Genomic DNA, 17,151 nt, shown 5'->3' on the forward strand with positions numbered 1-17,151 from the left:
GATTAAGAGTTATGAGTACAGCTGAGAGGGTGGAAAAGATAAAGAATTAAAAAAGAAAAAGCTAGGACGGCCTCCCTGGGGGCGGAGGGAGGGAAGAGGGAGGGGAAGGAGGAGGAGGAGGAGGAGGAAAGGACGGACAGAGGGACCGCTTGGATCTTGCCACAGCCCAACCCATCATGGCATGGGAACTGGGTGAAGCATGGTAGCACCAGTACCACCTCTATATACCGGTCCCCAAGCAACATTCACTTTGTTTTGCCTTACAGACTTCCCTTTTAAGACCCAGACCTAAATCCAGCTTCAGGAGCAGCACCCACAGTGATCTCTAACCACACAAGGGGCTGCAGGCTGAGGGCTGGAAGAGCAGGCTGGCAGAAGCACTGACAGCCTCTTGCTCAGGGAGACAGGGGCATGCCATGGCTCTTAGAGCAACTGGATGAGAGCAAGACATACAGATTCTGCTCTTGAGGTGGATGTTGTCCAGCTACATTGTTGCCTTCCCCAGTACTCCAGTGTCCCAGCTCTAAAATGTGAATATTCACTTAACTTTGCAGGATGGTGGTAAGAAGCAGCCACACTTTGCTCATTTGCTAAATTCTCTGCTGAAAAGTGCTATAAAGGCACAGATAAGTACAAATTCATTTCATACCAACTGGTACTCCATGCTAGTGAGACTTCTGTAGAAGAAAACATTCTTATTCCCAGAAACACTGACACTAGTTTAGTGATTCTTCTCCAGGGTAAATCAATTTGCCCCTAAGGACCAAAACACAACAGCAGAGACAGTTTCAGCGCCTGGTTTTTGTGGATTTTGAGAACAGCTCTCATCTCAGGAGCCTGATTTGTCCCTAATACTAAATTAGCAGTTCACCATTTGGTAAGATGTTTGCTTTAATCAAGTTTTTTATGAGAACTGGCTGGAAAAAGTTACCTCCAAAAACACACGCGCATGATTCATAATTTTGAAGATAACTGGAAAGGTTTGACTGTTCACCCTTAAATGAAAATTTTCCACCCAAAGCTTTCAGGTTGGAAGGGAATGCTTAAGCTCTCCGAGAAAAGCATTGAAGACATTAAGGAGCTCAAGTATTTTCCATAAGCAGGGAGGGGAATCCTGTTCTTCAGTCCAACGAAGTTTTAAAGGCAAGTGTCCAAGCATTCAAGCACACCACCAAGATAGCTTCAGTGGAGAGAAACTCATGGGCAAGGCATAAAGGAATAAAAGAAAGGAAAAAAAAAAAGTGTTGGTTTTTTTTTTTTTCTTAGGGGGAACTCCAGTTTCTAAAATCACCTCTCTACTTCCCTCTCTTCACCTTGCACCTGGCAGAGAAGCACAGAGGAGTGTTTCATTCTGCCTCACTCCTGTTGGCCAAGCGCAGGCTGGGCATTGCTGCTCCCATGACAGGACACACACCAGAGGAACACACGGTGCTCTGCTAGAAGGAGATGCAATCTAAGAGAACCTGGAGTCATATTTGCAGGGCATCACTGACCAGTCTCCTTGCTTCTTTTGCTGAATGTGGGTGACATCTCCCGGCTCAGTAGGCGATGGGCTTGGCAACCGGCAGTCACAGCCTTGTAGCACCCTTGTGCCAGCCCCTGCTCGTCCCACAAATCCATTTTTTTCTGCTGCAGGATTTGCCCCTCAGGTTTTGTTCAGGCAACAGCTCTATGAGCACAGGGACACAGGACAAACCACTGAGCATCACCAGGATTTCAATCCAGAGCAAGCACTGCCCCCAAGCCAGCGAGGGAGCTGCCACCTGCCAAGGGCGCCCGTGGCACATCCCGGGGAGCAGTAAGGCAGGGGTGCAGTGCCGAAGCAAGGGTGCCACGTGGCAGGCGTGACTGCATGCCAAGACTGCTCCGCCACGCTCAGGATCACTAGGACTTCCCTGTAGTCCCACTTCTTGACCCCAGTTAATTTAAAAATTCATTTCAAGCCATGTGCAGAATTCCCTTCAAAGCCTTCCCTCCCCACCGTCGTGTCACAGAGGAGAACCAGCAGCGAGGTGAGCGATTCAAGCCGAACACAGCTCCAGACAGCATCCCTGCTCTGTGGCCCCTCACTCCCAGGTCAGCTTTTCCAAGTGGCTTGCACTCTTCTGCAAGCTGTCCTGAATACTTCAGCCTTCAAACCCAAATTCTTGGGCTGCAGCCCACCTCTGGATTTAAAATCCCTCTGTGCAGCCACTGCAGCTGAGAGACTGCCCAGTCCTGTCTTCACTTTTCAGGCACTGGAGGAGCAGCCGGCAGCCCAGTTCTGCCTCTCAGTCATTTCCATAGAGAGAAGGCAAGGCTTGCCACGCGAGGTGCAAGGGGCCACAGCACATCCAAACAAACCACAAAGCATCTTATCTCTCCAGCAAACCTTGAACTGAGACACATGCTAGCTATCTGCGCAGCACTTTTCATAGCAAGGACACATCTGCGTGTTTGCCTGGCACAGACCTCTCCCCTTGCCAGAGCTTGGGGCACAGTGAAGGGCAGGTCAATGCCGCCCGGGGGGAGAGGGGCCAGCACAGAGAGGGGAACTGGGCCCCGCAGGGATGTGACAAGAAGTGAGGGGGAACAGCTGTCCTCTGGTGAAAGCAGGAGCAACCCTGCTAGGGTGGGAGAGAATCACGCCCCATGCTGAGTCTGGACAGCCTGTTCTAAGGTCTTCTGAACAGGGGGAAGAGGGCAGGAATAAGATCTCCTTTTCCCTCCTCTCCCCTAGTCTATCTAGCAGCAAGCCTAGAAGTAAACACAGCCTTCCCAGAGTAAGCCTATGTTTATTTACCCCAGGATACAAAACCCAAAAGCTTTGCAACTAACCAACCCTCCCACAAAACACAAGCCAACCAAAAAAAAACCTCATCCGTAAGAAAAAATATTCTTGCTTTGAAATTAAAAAAAAAACCAAAACACCACAACTCAAAATGTTGCTTTGGAGGTCAGCACATGCTTCATAGGGAGGACAGACACAGCTGAAGTGGATCTTTAGCTCTGTTTCACAGAAGTTTGTCAGAAGCCAAGGGTCTACCAGTGTGCACACAGGCACACACACCCCCACCCCCACCTCTCACCAGCAGGTCACGCTGCTGCCAGTGCCGCAGCTCTGCCTACACATGCAGCAATGTGTTAGCACATGCTGGGAAGGAAAAGGTTTTCTAGCTTGAGATACACTGTCCAATTCCTTCTGCACCACACAAAGGACACAATTTGCCCCCAGCCTAGGGAATCCCATGCAAATGTACAAAACAGCTATGAGATGCCAAGTAAACTTGATTGAAATCAGCACCGCGCTGATCCAGCCAGGAGTTATACAGTGCCACTGCAGTCCTTCACAGCCAGAAGCACACTCGGAGTCCTGAGATACCAGACCCAGCTCCTCTGACACCGTTAGGGTCTCGGTACTCCTGCAGGCATAGTCAGCACACGGCAGACTTGCATCAGTTCCTTTGGGCAGAAGACAACCTGTGCAAACAGCTCTGACCACAAGAGCTCCTCTCTAAACTTTGTGGCTTCCAAGATACTCTGGATGGAAGATTTAAATTTACTGTATTCATCTGCTGCCTCTCTGAAAGCAGATTAAAATCATTGTGCGTTATTAATATATGCATTAATATAATTTTAATGCTGCTGCAGCTCTGGTGTTGTGAGGGTAACTCCACTACCATTTGAATCAAGATTTGATAAGTTTGGTAAATTAAGGGAGGAAGAACTTCCTCTGCGAAAGAGCAGAACCACCACCACAAGGAGCAGGAGGAGTCAGGAGAGGCAGCCTGTCCTGCAGCAGAGCAGCTGCAAGAGCAGGAGAGGGGAGACAGAAATGACACCCAAGTTAGAAGCCACTTGGCCCCTGCCCACAAGCAAGCTGCAACACACAGAGAAAGATCACAGGTGTTATCCAGGCAAGAAAATTAGCACCTGTTTGCTCCAATACTGGAGCATTTTATCACATTGGTATTTGACAAAATCCCAGGTGCTCAATAGTGGAACCCCCATGGGAAAAGTGTCCAGAGGGGAGGGAGGAACTGAGCAAGTAGCTCAACAAGTCACGACAAAGCTGAAGGCCAGCACTGTGCCCCGGTACAGAAATCATTGCTCCTTTATTTTCTGGAGGGAGCAGGACTGGCCCATGCTCCCCTCCAGTTCATGGGAAGGCAGGCAGCCTGGGCACGCAAAGGTGCAGAGCTGGAAGTATGAGCAGAGTCCTGCTAAATGGACCACCAGGTCCAGCCATGACTTCTGCCTTGGGAGAAGCACATTGTCCTCTGTGCCTTGTTTTACCTCTCAAAGAAATGGAGGAAAGGATTTTTTGGTTGGTCCCTGAGGAGCGTGAATGATGGATAAAACACACACGTGAGAGAAGTGCTCTCACCAGAGCTCAGTTGCTGCCTAGACATAGCAAGAGGCAAGCCCATGCTGTTCCCATGGGTGAAGTCTCAGGGACTGTGGTCAGAGCAGCAGGCACACAGAGCCAGCGATAACGAAGGCATCCAGAACACAGCCTTTGTTCTGAACTTGAACAGCAAGAACAGCCTACCCCTCACCTCCTGCTGAGCGCACCACCACACATACTCCTGTAAGGAAGCAGGTACAGGCTGCTTACATAGACAGAACAAAAGCCACTGAGCAAAACTAAAAATCCCTTCCCTGCTGTCCGTACAAAAACTCACCAACCACCTTTGCTGTCCTAGAGCAAGCTGCTAATAAAATCAGATAGGACAACTTGTGTTTGTTCTGCTTCGCCTAAGCCCACAGGACACCAGATACAGAGCACTGCCCCAACACACTGAACACAAACCTGCAAAGTGCTTAAATCAAGCATGCTCAAGTCCCAGATACTGCCTCGAGGAGGCTGGAGGCTTGAGGGGGTTGATTGTAAACATACCTCAGTTTCCACGTCTCTCAGACGGCAACCAGTTTGCCCACTCCAACCCTTTTCTAGACATTCAGCAACCTTTTGAGAATCACTACAAACAAAAGGAGCAAGGGGCAAATTTTCACGGCTGGAAGCAAGTGGGCAGTAACGCAATCAGAGATGGGCTAACAGCACAACACACAAACAAATTCATGACAGGGCTTCTTGACAGCAGCCACCTCTGGCAATGCAGCTGCTGCCTGGCTGGGTGAAGACTGCTGAGAAGTTAAGAGTGCCCCAGCCAAGACCTTCACTTGCAGATGCCTCTCCTTCAGTCAGTCAAGGATGCTTCAGAGATGGATGGGAGGGTACTACTGCTGCATGTGGAGTATAGACAGCCTTCATTGTGACCTCACAGCTCAAGAGCAGTATATTTCACATCCCCTTGACCCTTCAATCTTGATGATTGAAGATCAGCCTTAGCTTGTATTTCTTTAAAAGATTATGCACAGCCAGAAGAAATAGCAATCATGGGTGCTTGTAATTTTCCATGGAGCTCTGGTGAGCAGAGCTAGATCGATAGTATTAACACCTGCTCAGAGCAAGTGCATTCTCAACAGAAGTTGGAGGTACAGTCCCTTCCAGGAGCTCCCAATATTCCTTTCTGGGGTCTCACTCTATTCTTTCCTTAAGATCTCCTCCTCATTCTTTCCTCTGCTTTTCCCTATACCCACTTCATCCTGCCATCTATCCTGAGAAAATCCATCTTAAAATTACTAGTAACTTTCAGAGACCCATCATTTGGCACTAGATGTTCATTTAGGCATTGTTCAGTCATAAGGACCTGCACCCTTGTCCACATACTGCATGCAAAATTAGACCTACAGACCTGACAGACAAAAGCCAGCCTCAGCCCCACATTTGATACATTGAGGCCCAAATCCTTTTTCTTACAGATAAGTTAATTTTTTCTGCAAGGGAGACATTAATCTCACACATGGAGTCATCTTGCATAAGGGTATGCAGCAGTTATGGGTTAACATCAGTCACAGATGAATTACACTGTTCTCTGCCAGTTGTCACATGCTCTGATTATACACTGGTGTAAGATAATTAAGCTGTGTGCCCAAGACTGAGGTATGTATAACTGAGGCTGGCACTCAACATTGACCGTACAGGAGAAACTAGCCATACCTCAGTTATTCCCTCTTTGTCACTGGGAGATAATCTGCCTTCGTAGGTGTTCAAGCAGCTGCCATACAGCTGTCTACAGTTATCATGCCTTACCCTGCATATCACATTATCATGCTTTGCAAGATGTTGGAAAACTGCTATTAGAGGCATCTACTTAAAGGAGAGCTACTGTAGCATGATGAACCAAGTCTGAAGGCACGTTACAGATGGGAGTAGCCACTTCTAGGACCAGCTAACATGGCAAAAGGGGGAACAAATCTTGTTTAGTATCTCAGACTTACCTACTGGTTCCACAACCCAAAACAGATTTCAAGAGGATAGTGCTCTCAAAAGGCAGAGTCCTACCCTGATAAGCAGAGAGTAAAATCCAGTCTAGCTCCCTTACTAAGTTGCCATAGTCACTAACAGTATCCTACACAAGTTAACCTGAACTGATAAGTGTGGCATCAGGGGGTGTTCACATTTTATAATGGTTTATCACACACAAAAAAGGAAGTAGCCAGAAGGCTCCTGAGCCTGCTTATCTGTTCACTATCTCACAGCAGGTAACTTAAAATGCCTGTGCTTCCCTCTAAATGCGTTAGCCTGAGCAAGCAAGCGATATGCTTGTCATCTACCTAGAGAAGTCCTTACAGGAGTTGTCTCCAAATTCTCATTTGTTTTGATGGAGACCAACCACTTGCAATTCCTTCCCTTAGAAAGTGAACACAAGAAAAAAATCAATCACAGTCTTATTTCTACAGTTGCACTGACACTGAGCAGGAGAACAAAGTATTCCAGGCCAAATGCCTCAGTTCACTGAACAGATTTATCTCAATGAAAACCTGACTCTACAGTTACTTGGCTTTTCTTTAGAGTTCTGAAGCAGTGCAGCCCACTAATAAAGCCACATTCCAAAACCTGCAAAAAGACAGTGTTTCTGGTCCCCAGCTCTTCTGAGAGCCTTTTATACACCAGTATGTCCCAGACAAAGGCATCTGGACCCCCAACACTTGTAGGTATAGCCTAAACTGGATCTGATCTGCATCCCAGACAGAACAGCAAATCCAGCAGAAGCTATCTACAGAAAACGTCCACACAAACTAGACATTGAATACAAGTCTCTGACTCTAAACTACAAAATGCTTTCTAACAGGTTAGAAGAATCAAGTGTTTCCAGGTTTTGGTTTGGGTTTTGTTTCTTTTTTTTACACTACATGGTCCTGCACAAAAGCAGCCTTCAGCCATTAGGGCTTTGCATATTTCTCCAAAGGCAAACTGAATATAAATATACCTAACTGGAGAATTACTCAGCCTCTAAAGTCTCCACAGATACAGGTAAGGGAATGCCAAGAAAGCTAGGCCACTTGTGCAGAAGAGTAGCTCAGAGGACTCCCAGAACAGAAGCACAAGCTGAAAGGTGGTGTCCATCAAGGAGCCAGGGCAACAACAGCAGCAAGAACCCCACTGGCGGGAGGCACCCTCCCAGGCCAGCGCAACCTTCACCTGAAGGCTGCAGTAGCATTGAAGCAGACATGCAGTTCCTCCAGTGGTGTTCAGGCTTTTGGAATCCTGGAAGAAATGAGACTCACCTATGGAAACTGGATCCATGCCAGGCCCAGTGTGGATTGCAGGTCACCACTGCTCCTCACTTCACATTTTCTGGATAGACAAGTTCAGGTTTCTCCCCTAGCACCAGATCTCTATGCACTAACATGTTCTGATGAACTAAATCTCTGTCTTATTCTGCAATGCAGCAAAAGGCAGACATTCTGCAATGCCCCTCTTCACAACCACACAGAAAGCAGCTACAAAGAAAGAGCACACAGTTAGCAGAAAGGTGGCCAGTAGTCATGCTTGCTACCTTCCATCACTGGACCCAGTCCCGAGACCTCAGGAAACACAGGCAGAGACAGATAGCCACAGCAAGGTAGATGAACAACAAACTGGGCTGAAACCCCTGGTACAAGGTCAGGGCAGGACAGACCCAGCAGGACACTGGGGACAAGCAGCAGCACTGAGGCCCAGCCACCCTCTGCACGCTAACCTGGTCACACATGCCTGGGCATGGCACAGCCAGTGCTCGCCGGCAGCAAGTTCCAACAGCAGCTCCTCCTCCTTCATTTGACCCGTCCTTTTGCAGGTTAACCATGACACAAATTTATACGCATTGTCTCCACAAAGAAATGTGAATTCCAGTACTGGCTCCAGTCAGACAGCCTGGCGGTCTGGGGAGGGGGAAAGGGATGTTATTCCAGCAGCTACTTTTCAGGATGCAAGCAAGATCCCCGATTTGTGAGCGCACCACAAGGCAGACCTCTTGGGAACCACAGCGCAGACCTGTTTAGACTGGAGACACAGCAGCAGACTCACAGTAAACCTTAAGTAACCAGCCAGACACCATCTGCTGAACTTCTGTGAACTTTATTGGCACTTCAGGAAGAACAGGGTATGGATTTTAAAACTCCTCTAAACAGGAAAAAAACTGCCTTATTATTAAAGTTCTCTCTGCAGATAAGCACATGGATCCATGAATTACTCCACAACCTTAAGGAATTGATGTTTTATTATAATCCAGTAAAAAGACTGGTCAAAAATCCTCAACATAATTTACAGCAACAAAAAATAAAACAAGAAAAAACAAGCCAGGCAAACGTTTGACAAAGTACTTCCCTCCCCCCACCCCCAAGAGGAGTAGTTATCCAATTAAACTGGAACATGGAGAGGAAGAACAATTCACTGTATCTAACAAATAAAAAAAAAGTGTCTACAAATCTCACCGTAATACTGAAAGCTTCTTACATTAGTTTTCTTGCAAAATATAATTTCTTTACATACAGTATACACTTTCAAAGGAAGGAGGACCATAAAAATATCCTCCACCCCATGACTAGTATTTTCTAATTGTGCATAGCTAGAAATATTGAAATCAAATATCATTAGATAGCACTGGAATATAATACTGGTTAAGAAGAAGGTAGGGCTGAAACAACTACAAAGAGTTAGGTGGACTCACTGGCACAAGCTGTTCTATTCCTATATTGGACCATTTGGAATTAGAACAATTAAAAAAACCCCTATAAACAGAAGTCATACCAGCATCATAATACATGAGCTCAGCAGTGTTGTGTGACCCATCAAAGCAGAAAAGGTTTACTGGTTTATTATTTGAACACATATTCCAGGCACCATATACCAGCTTGTTAGGAAATCTTTAAAATGTAATAAAGGCTTTTCTCCCTGCAAAAGCATCAATAATTGCCATGGACAGAGCACGAGTGCTGAGAGCCAGCTTTAAAGCACCAAAACAGAAGTGTAAAAACCTTTTTCCCAGTTACTCTGTTTCCCCAGTAATGAGACTCATGTACAGCCAGTGCCAATAACACTTCAGTATAGAAACAGGCAAATCAATTCCTACAAGTTTAACTGCAATCTTCCATTTGTGACTTTGAAAGTACTGAGGTGTGTGGTTTTGGCCAACCAAAACTTACCATGTCGTGTTCCCTGCAAAAGCATGCAGTGTCCAGGGGAGAGAAGGGGGCTCCCGCAGGACTTACCTGGATGTTAAACAGCAACATGCCAAGGTATGTTCCCTAACAGAGGTTGGTTGGTATTTGTATGGATGTCCACAGACTTTTGTTGCTATAAACCACAACAGAAATAATACAGCACTGGTAAGGTTGATTCCAGCAGCCTAATGAATTCTTGGGGAAATACTGCAGTTTATTAACACTATCACAAACAATTCTTTTTGGCACAGTCCCCCCTTTACCTTTCCTATAGAGCAGGGAGCTGAAAATACTCTAGCATTCAGATATTTTTCTTCTATCACCAGTAGCAGTGATACTATACAAAGGGGGAATCCACAAACCTGAGAAAGTCACAAGATTTAGGATCATGCCCTGCGCAAGAAAATAAATCACTGGCTAGCATGATGACTTCCTGTAGGACAGGCTAATTCACGGAGGGCAAAGTCAAGGAGGACTCACAATGTCAGTGGAATCCATTTTTAAGAAGCCTCTTCTGAAGGTTAACATTTCCTTCTGTGAAGGATCAAGGCAAAACCCAATTCAACCCTGAGCATACGCCGCTGTTTCCTCCCCAGAAATGGCAGGAAGGATTCTGGGTAGCTACAGCATGGATAGCTTGGAAGACAGGTGATGGGTATTACGACAACTGGTACAAAAGGCTCTCAGGACCAGTCTCACAACCACTATGTCCCATTTCTAAGAGACAGAGCTGTCTGTTCCCAAAGCTACAAAGGGGCAAAGCATCCTTCTGGGGAAGGAAAAGCACTTGAGCCAGGGATCTGGCAGAATGCTAGTGAGGATTAAGGCAGCAATTGGACAAGTATCTCAGGATCCTCTCCCCTCAAATGCTGCTTGAAGCCAGGAAGACAGATGCAGTCTTGTACACGACTCTGATATAAAAGTAGTTTTTGGTCCCCAGCTGCTGATCACTTTTTATGATTGCATCTAGTTTAAACTAAAGACATCTGAGCTACAGAAGGTCTATACAGTCATAAGGCACCAATGACTATGTGCTAAAAAGGCCTCTTATGGAAAAACCTGAAATTCTATTCACATGACTAGAAATGTACTGGTTCAGCAAGGGAAAACACAGCTAAAAGAATTTTTAGTCTTCTATGTTTCTACCTACCTCTTCAGGTTTCCATTAGCAAACCCAAAAAGGAAGGCAGCATTCTTCAGCTATCTCTGCCTCACTGGTTACACTGAAGTCAGACAAATGACAACAAACAAAGCCATTTACCAGAGACCAAACTTCTGGAAAACATGGAAGTGGAGGTCCAAACCACACTACATCATTGGAAATATTCCAAAGGCCTCCTCATGATTAGGTGATTCAAAGTTCCATCATTAAATAACAAAAGGTAACACCAGCAGGAATGCCACAGAATGTTTGGTCTGCTTATGTTTGAAGGACAAAAGCTTTGGTCTTTTAGAAAGGAAGCCCACATCCTACGTCCAACCCTTCTTTCTAAGCTCCAGCCTCCCTTTCTCAACTACATGATTCAGACCCTGTATTAACTCAGAAATTTAGACCCTGGCTACTAAGTTTAATACTGAAGCTTGTGCAAGTTAGTAAGAAGGCACGGTGTCAAACTTAACACTTTACTGTACAAAATTCAGCAAAAGCATCTGCTGGCCTCCCCACCCAACAGGAGAGGACGGCACACAGCCACTTCAGTAAGCAATACAAAACTAAACGCAGTGAGACTTTTCCCAAAGCCAAGCAATTTCAGATTTGCCCCGATACACATTTGCTTTCCCAAGCCACCCCAGGAAGATGTAAATACTACTCATTCTTCTGTTGCTTAACTCCAGCATTTGCCCAAAACTTGATAAGTAAGACCTTGGTCACTCTTCTGTAGTGGTTCCAGCATAGCACAATTACGAGTGAATGACAGGAGAGGATGGAAAAGAGGGGAGAAGAGAGTGCAGGCCAGCAGGTGCAGGGGAGAGTTTACATGGACTCAAACTCATCAATGCGCTGCTTGGTGTTGCCCTGCCGAATCTGACGGAGGGTCTTGTACTTGTCTCGGCCTAGACGCATATTCTCAGCATGGATCATATCATTGGCCGTCTTCTTGGTTTCATCCCGAGCATTTGCCAGCTCTGAGGAAAGAGCCTTTGGAGAAGGAGAAACAGATAACAATGGGTTAGCATGTGCCAAAGACTCAAAGCTGGACGAGGTTCCTTGCTGATCCTCCTAAAGATTCAGTATCTATGGAGACAAGAAACAGATAAGCCCAAATGCTTATAATTCTGGGCAACCTCCTTGAGTAAGTGGGACTAGATGATCTTAAGTCGTCCCTTCCACACTAAGCAATTATGTGATTCTGTGGAAATACTTAGTATTTTTCCCTAATGTTTGATGACAGAAAACATCAGGCAGTCTGTCACCCTGTTTATCTATGCACAGGAAGAAAGACTCTCTCCCGTATACTTCAGAAGAAGAGTCAGGTGCATGAATCCCTAAAGACAACAGGAGCATCTTGCTAATTTGAGTAATTACTAGTGTTTTACCACAAAAAAAAAAACTTGCTGCAGAAGGTAAAGCGCACCTCTGTCTCTCTGCCTGTGCATAACCACCACAGCAGAACGCAGAACAAGCAAAGCTTGATGCAAGTCAGGCAGCTAGCAGGCAGAGTAACAAAATGCTTGGAAAGACTCAACGTCAGAACACTGGAGTTCTTTATCAGAAGGTGGTACAGCACCGCTGCCTCCATGCCAAGCCCTAGCGGGCTGCTCTCAAGGTTTTGTAATGCAACCCGGTCAGACACAGCAGCTACCGACAGCTGCTTGACAGGAACTGGACCAGGTTCTCAGATTCACAGCAGCCAGGGCTATGAACAGCTGTTAGACAGCTGGCAAGACTCACACGAGCACGCTATGTCTGACATCTGACAGATGCTGCCTTTTGGCACTGCTTGAAAATACTTCACTACTTCCAGTGAAATGGAAGTCAGGTGCCAAGAGACAAGATCTGCCTCTGCTCAATGGTTAAGCAGCTACCTGACAAGATCGTGATCACCCCTTCCCCCAGCTGTTTTGTTGTTTTTAGTTTGGTTTTTTAAACACTAGTAATACCTCCTAGCTGCAATTAACAGTGAGAAGACTAGAAGTAGCATGCAGGCACACACTCTCTCTGATGCCAACTTCTTACCTTCAAGTGTTTCTGGACCCGTTCGTTCTTCTCTGCTTCAGTGGTGCGCTGCTCCTCACTGCGGTCCTTGATGGTGGCCTCCGATCGCAGCTCAGCGCTGGCTTCCGCTGCATTCTCATCCTGCTCATCGTCATGCTCATTCTCAGAGTGCATGGGCTCAGTGACATGAGGGGTGCTCATGGCAGTCTTCAACTCCTCTTTGGTCTTTTCTAAGTCCTCCTGCACCATCTGTGCCTGCAGCAAGGCATGCCACAATAAGTCAGTCAATATAATCCTGAATGTGTGAGACTTCTCACAGAAGTACTACTCTGTGCTTATTGCAGAAAACCTTGTACCTGAAGTGGTACATTCCAAAGCTACTCCACCACAATTATCTGGAAAACTTTCTGCAAACAGTTCAGAGATTTGAAGTATGGTTATAATTCATGGAAAATCGGCCATAGGCCTAATTAGTCAAAATATTTCTACATAGAGTTAGAATAAGGCACTCACTCCACTAAGAAAAGCAAAGCTGGGTATTTACAACGCCCTCAAGCTTGCAGACACTCAGCTTAGTGTGGCATGTACTGCAGTAGTTTAGGTCACAACACAGAATGAAAAGTAATTCCACACAAAGATCTCTGCTCAGATTCTGCTTCACCTTCTGCTGCCATTCCTGGGCCTCACTCTCTTTCTTCTGCCTGGCAAGCTCCAGCTGCGTGATCCTAGCTGTGAGTTCTGCCATCTCAGCAGCCTGCAAAAGAAAGGCTTTTAATGAGAACAAACCCAAAGTATCTATTAAATGAAGCATTTAGTCTACATCCTGAATAAAACCAGTATCTCTAACTATCTTTTTGTTAAGGAGAGTGCCTTCCTGTAAACTTCAGTCCGAATCACATCTATGATGCAAGCAAAAAGAAAGCCAAAGAAGTTTTGGGTTTTGGGTTTTTTTTGTTTTGTTTGTTTGGTTTCTAAGGGTTTTTAGGGGTTTTCCCTTCTTCTCTAAACAGAGCTACAGAACTCAATTCTGTGAATCCAAACGAGGGAAAATGATCAGTGACATCTACACTATGTTCTCAGCATCACATACAAAAAAAAAAAAGGCAAAACACACAACAGTCCAGAGCCACTGTACAAATACACTTGTATTTAGGTGTAAGTTCATCTGGTTTAGGCTAAAAAAAAGAACGAAACTATGCTTCCTCATCATATTCATAGCTTCAAGAACTTAAGTGCCTACCCTGTTACTCTTTTCCCTATCTGATTTTCAACTCATCCACTTACCAGCTGTTCCTGCGTCTTTTGCTGATCATGGGATGCCTTCAATAGGGCCTCCTTTGCCTCTTCTGCTTCTCTACGTTCTTTAGCCAGTTTCTCTGCTTCCTCCTGAGCTCGTTTTCGCTCCTGTTCCAGCTCCATAGCTCTGCGGGTCTGCTCTTCCAGTTCTGAAAGAACAGGGGAGTGCATTTGAAGAGAGATTAAGAATGGCAGTAGAAGAGGAATGTGCCCTTACACCTATGCTCTGGATCAGTTTTCCTTCAGAGGGACAAGTAAAGTAAGTAAAGACGCAAGCAGATGTCCCCTTTCCTCTCTTTCACATTGTAACTGAGCTGGAAGACTGAGAGCCAGGCCTATTCCAAGCCAACAGATTATTTATTTGCCTGTTCAATTTGTGGGGAAGTACCCATCCCAAAATAACATCCTTAAAGGCAAAGAAGGATACAGCATTTTGCTTGGGCAACACCACACTGTAACGCTGGCCAAGCAATTAGATAGCATTCACCTCAGAGTAGTGGCTGGTGTAACCCCTGCTACACTTTTGACTCCTTCCTCTACAGATGTACTGGGATAAAGCTTCTAGCCAGCATGTGAACAACTGCAAGGTACTCTTGCTCCCAGAGAGGCATCTTGGCTGTCACCCATCTCTTTAATGCAAGTGGTCTTCCACCAGCTGCATGTGGAAGGCTTACATTCAGCTTCAGAAGATTAAACCAGGGCCTTAACACCATTTAGCACACCACACTGGAGAGCCAAACAGCTCAGAGATGCTCATAACTTTACTGCTTGAACCCTTCTCGCTCAATGCATCTAAGGAAATAAAGGAACATGTTGTATTACCTTGCTGAGCTTTCTTGGTTTGCTCCTCAATTTGTTTGAGTCTTTCCATTAGCTCCTCCTTTTCACGTTCAATCTTCTCCTTCTCCTTTTCTGCCAGCTCCCTCTTCTTCTTCTCATTCTCCAGCAGGGCTCTGATGAGGGAGAAATCATAATGCAATTTCAAATTAACAGCTACTTGGATTGGAGTGCTTCCTAGTAAAGCCATGAGCACACAAGACATGCACTACAGCACTCAGGTGATGAATTTCACTCCAGACAAGCCCCTTTACAGAAGTGCAAAAAGAAAAAAACTCTGCTGGCATTCATCTCAATGGCAAGTTCATAATAGCAACGTTGTAAGAGAAATCTCCTTGTATCAAGATCCATATTAGTCCCATCAAATAGACAAATCTTTAAGAAAGTAATGGCGCATCACATTTATGGTAAGTGCAGTTTCCATCATCCCATTAGATCTACTGAAGCAGAAAGCAATCTGGTCTATTTTTGCATCAAGGAGATTAAGGTGCTGCCAGCAATTTATCTAGAACACAGCGCTATGGTGCGGTGAACGACCGAATCCAGGTTACTCAGAACCCTACCAACCTCTCCATCTGTTTCTGATGCTTCTCTTCCCGAGCCTGTGCTTTCATCTGCTGCACCTCAATGGTATCTGGTTTACGTCTGCGCATGTAGAGCTCATGGTTCCCCATGCAGAGTGCCAAGATTCGTTTGTTAATCCGTAACCGAGGGGCATAGAATACAAAGTCCTTGGGACAAGAAAAAGGCAGAATTACACCTGTTCTTTCAGCATAAGAATCCCCCTCTGTATGAAATATGCTCTAAGACCCTAAGTTTTCTAGAATTGCTGGTCAACTTTTCTTAATGGTGTTTAGTTCACTGGTGGTAGTAGTTAAGACACCGATCTTTCAGGAATGAATTTCAACCTGAAAGATACCAACAGGGCAGAAGTGCCCAACTTGTTACAGTGTGCTGTGTTTCACTGTAAAGCATCCCTAGCATACAGAGTACACAGCAACTCAGCTTCACTGTTTTGTTACAAACACCATCAGGGGCTGGTTTACTTGGCACACCAAGACTATGACTTTTCCCATCTCTCCTCCCACTTTGTTACTTAATGCAGTAGCCTGGCCAACCACATCAAGCATAATATTTTATGCCGGAAAGGGTGTTAAACATTATGTCCAGTAGATAAGTAACTTTGATCTGTCAAAAAGGAGCAACAGCAGCAGGGGAATTCTTCCAAGCAGCAACGTAACAAGAATGACCAGAAGGTATCAGCTGACACAGGAAATTAATAAGCCTTGAAGATGAAACCAGTTACAAAAATTATAAGTTTGCAAGAAAAAAACCCAACCCTCCCAGCATACCCTACAAAATAAGCTGAAGCTTCAGCTTCAAGGAAGGTGAAAAACTACAAAAAGCCTGCAAAGGAAGCACTCACAGCTAACACAGGTTCCTCAGTTCTCTAACTGTATTATCAGAGAATCTGAACAGTCTTAGGAGAATCAGAAACCCTAAGCCAGGGGTCCTCAAACTTTTTAACCAGGGGGCCGGCGCACGGATGAAGTGGCAGGCAGTCATCTGTGGCTGCTTGGTTTCCCCCCCCCCCCAACCCCCAGTGGGGGGTGTTCTGTAAATACTGGGGGCCGGATTGAGGATCCTGGGGGGCCATATCTGGCCCGCGGGCCATAGTTTGAGGACCCCTGCCCTAAGCAAACAGCTTCTCCCTGCCACTGACTTTGAACAGTTTAAAGTTATACTCAATAAATTTCTACCCTCCTAGCCAGAAACAAAACCCAGCTGTCACCTTACTGCCATTAGACCCATTCTGTGCATACTGCCCTGAACAGATCACGTAGCACAGCACTCCTCCAGTCAGCATTAACTTTATTAATTAAAAGATAGTGTGCAAAAAAACCCCAAAACATTCAGCTAAGAAGCCAAAAGTTTAATTTCTTACTGGTGCTTTCTTGTCAATAGGTTTGATAACAAACTTCTTGTCATTGAATGAGATATTTCTGATCTCGCTCCAAGGGAATCCAATTTTTGGTGTTAGCCTGCAGAAATTGAAAGCAAAAGGAAATAAAAGAGCCCCAAGTAATTCCAAATTCTTGACTTACAATATAAAGTTCAAAATTCTACCAAATCTGCCCTTGTACTTCAGTACTCTTGTATTACCTGGAATCAGCAAACAAAAATCAGTCATGGAAATTAATTATGAACATAAGTAGTTTTTCAATCCCGTTTTTGGTTTTTTTTTTTTTTTTGTTTGGTTTTGTTTTTTTTTTTTTAAATGAAGAACAGAACCGGAGAATGCACCTGTGGCAGGGAGACTAGGGACACAA

The 17,151-nt window shown here is 45.4% G+C and overlaps 1 protein-coding gene across 1 annotated transcript in view; it reads right to left on the reverse strand.

Moving 5' to 3' along the window:
- Positions 1 to 8,427: 8,427 nt before the first annotated feature.
- MSN (moesin) overlaps positions 8,428 to 17,151 on the reverse strand; it is a 47,618-nt gene continuing 38,894 nt past the window's right edge. The window contains exons 7-13 of the mRNA XM_037408064.1: positions 16,767 to 16,863; positions 15,389 to 15,552; positions 14,807 to 14,937; positions 13,973 to 14,133; positions 13,350 to 13,442; positions 12,710 to 12,943; positions 8,428 to 11,671 (exon numbers count right to left, since the gene is read on the reverse strand). Of these exons, the coding sequence (XP_037263961.1) occupies positions 11,507 to 11,671; positions 12,710 to 12,943; positions 13,350 to 13,442; positions 13,973 to 14,133; positions 14,807 to 14,937; positions 15,389 to 15,552; positions 16,767 to 16,863 (1,045 nt within the window). The 3' untranslated portion in view covers positions 8,428 to 11,506. The remainder of the gene's footprint in view (positions 11,672 to 12,709; positions 12,944 to 13,349; positions 13,443 to 13,972; positions 14,134 to 14,806; positions 14,938 to 15,388; positions 15,553 to 16,766; positions 16,864 to 17,151) is intronic.

Source organism: Falco rusticolus, chromosome 14 (genome assembly GCF_015220075.1).
Source record: "Falco rusticolus isolate bFalRus1 chromosome 14, bFalRus1.pri, whole genome shotgun sequence".
Taxonomy (NCBI): domain Eukaryota; kingdom Metazoa; phylum Chordata; class Aves; order Falconiformes; family Falconidae; genus Falco; species Falco rusticolus.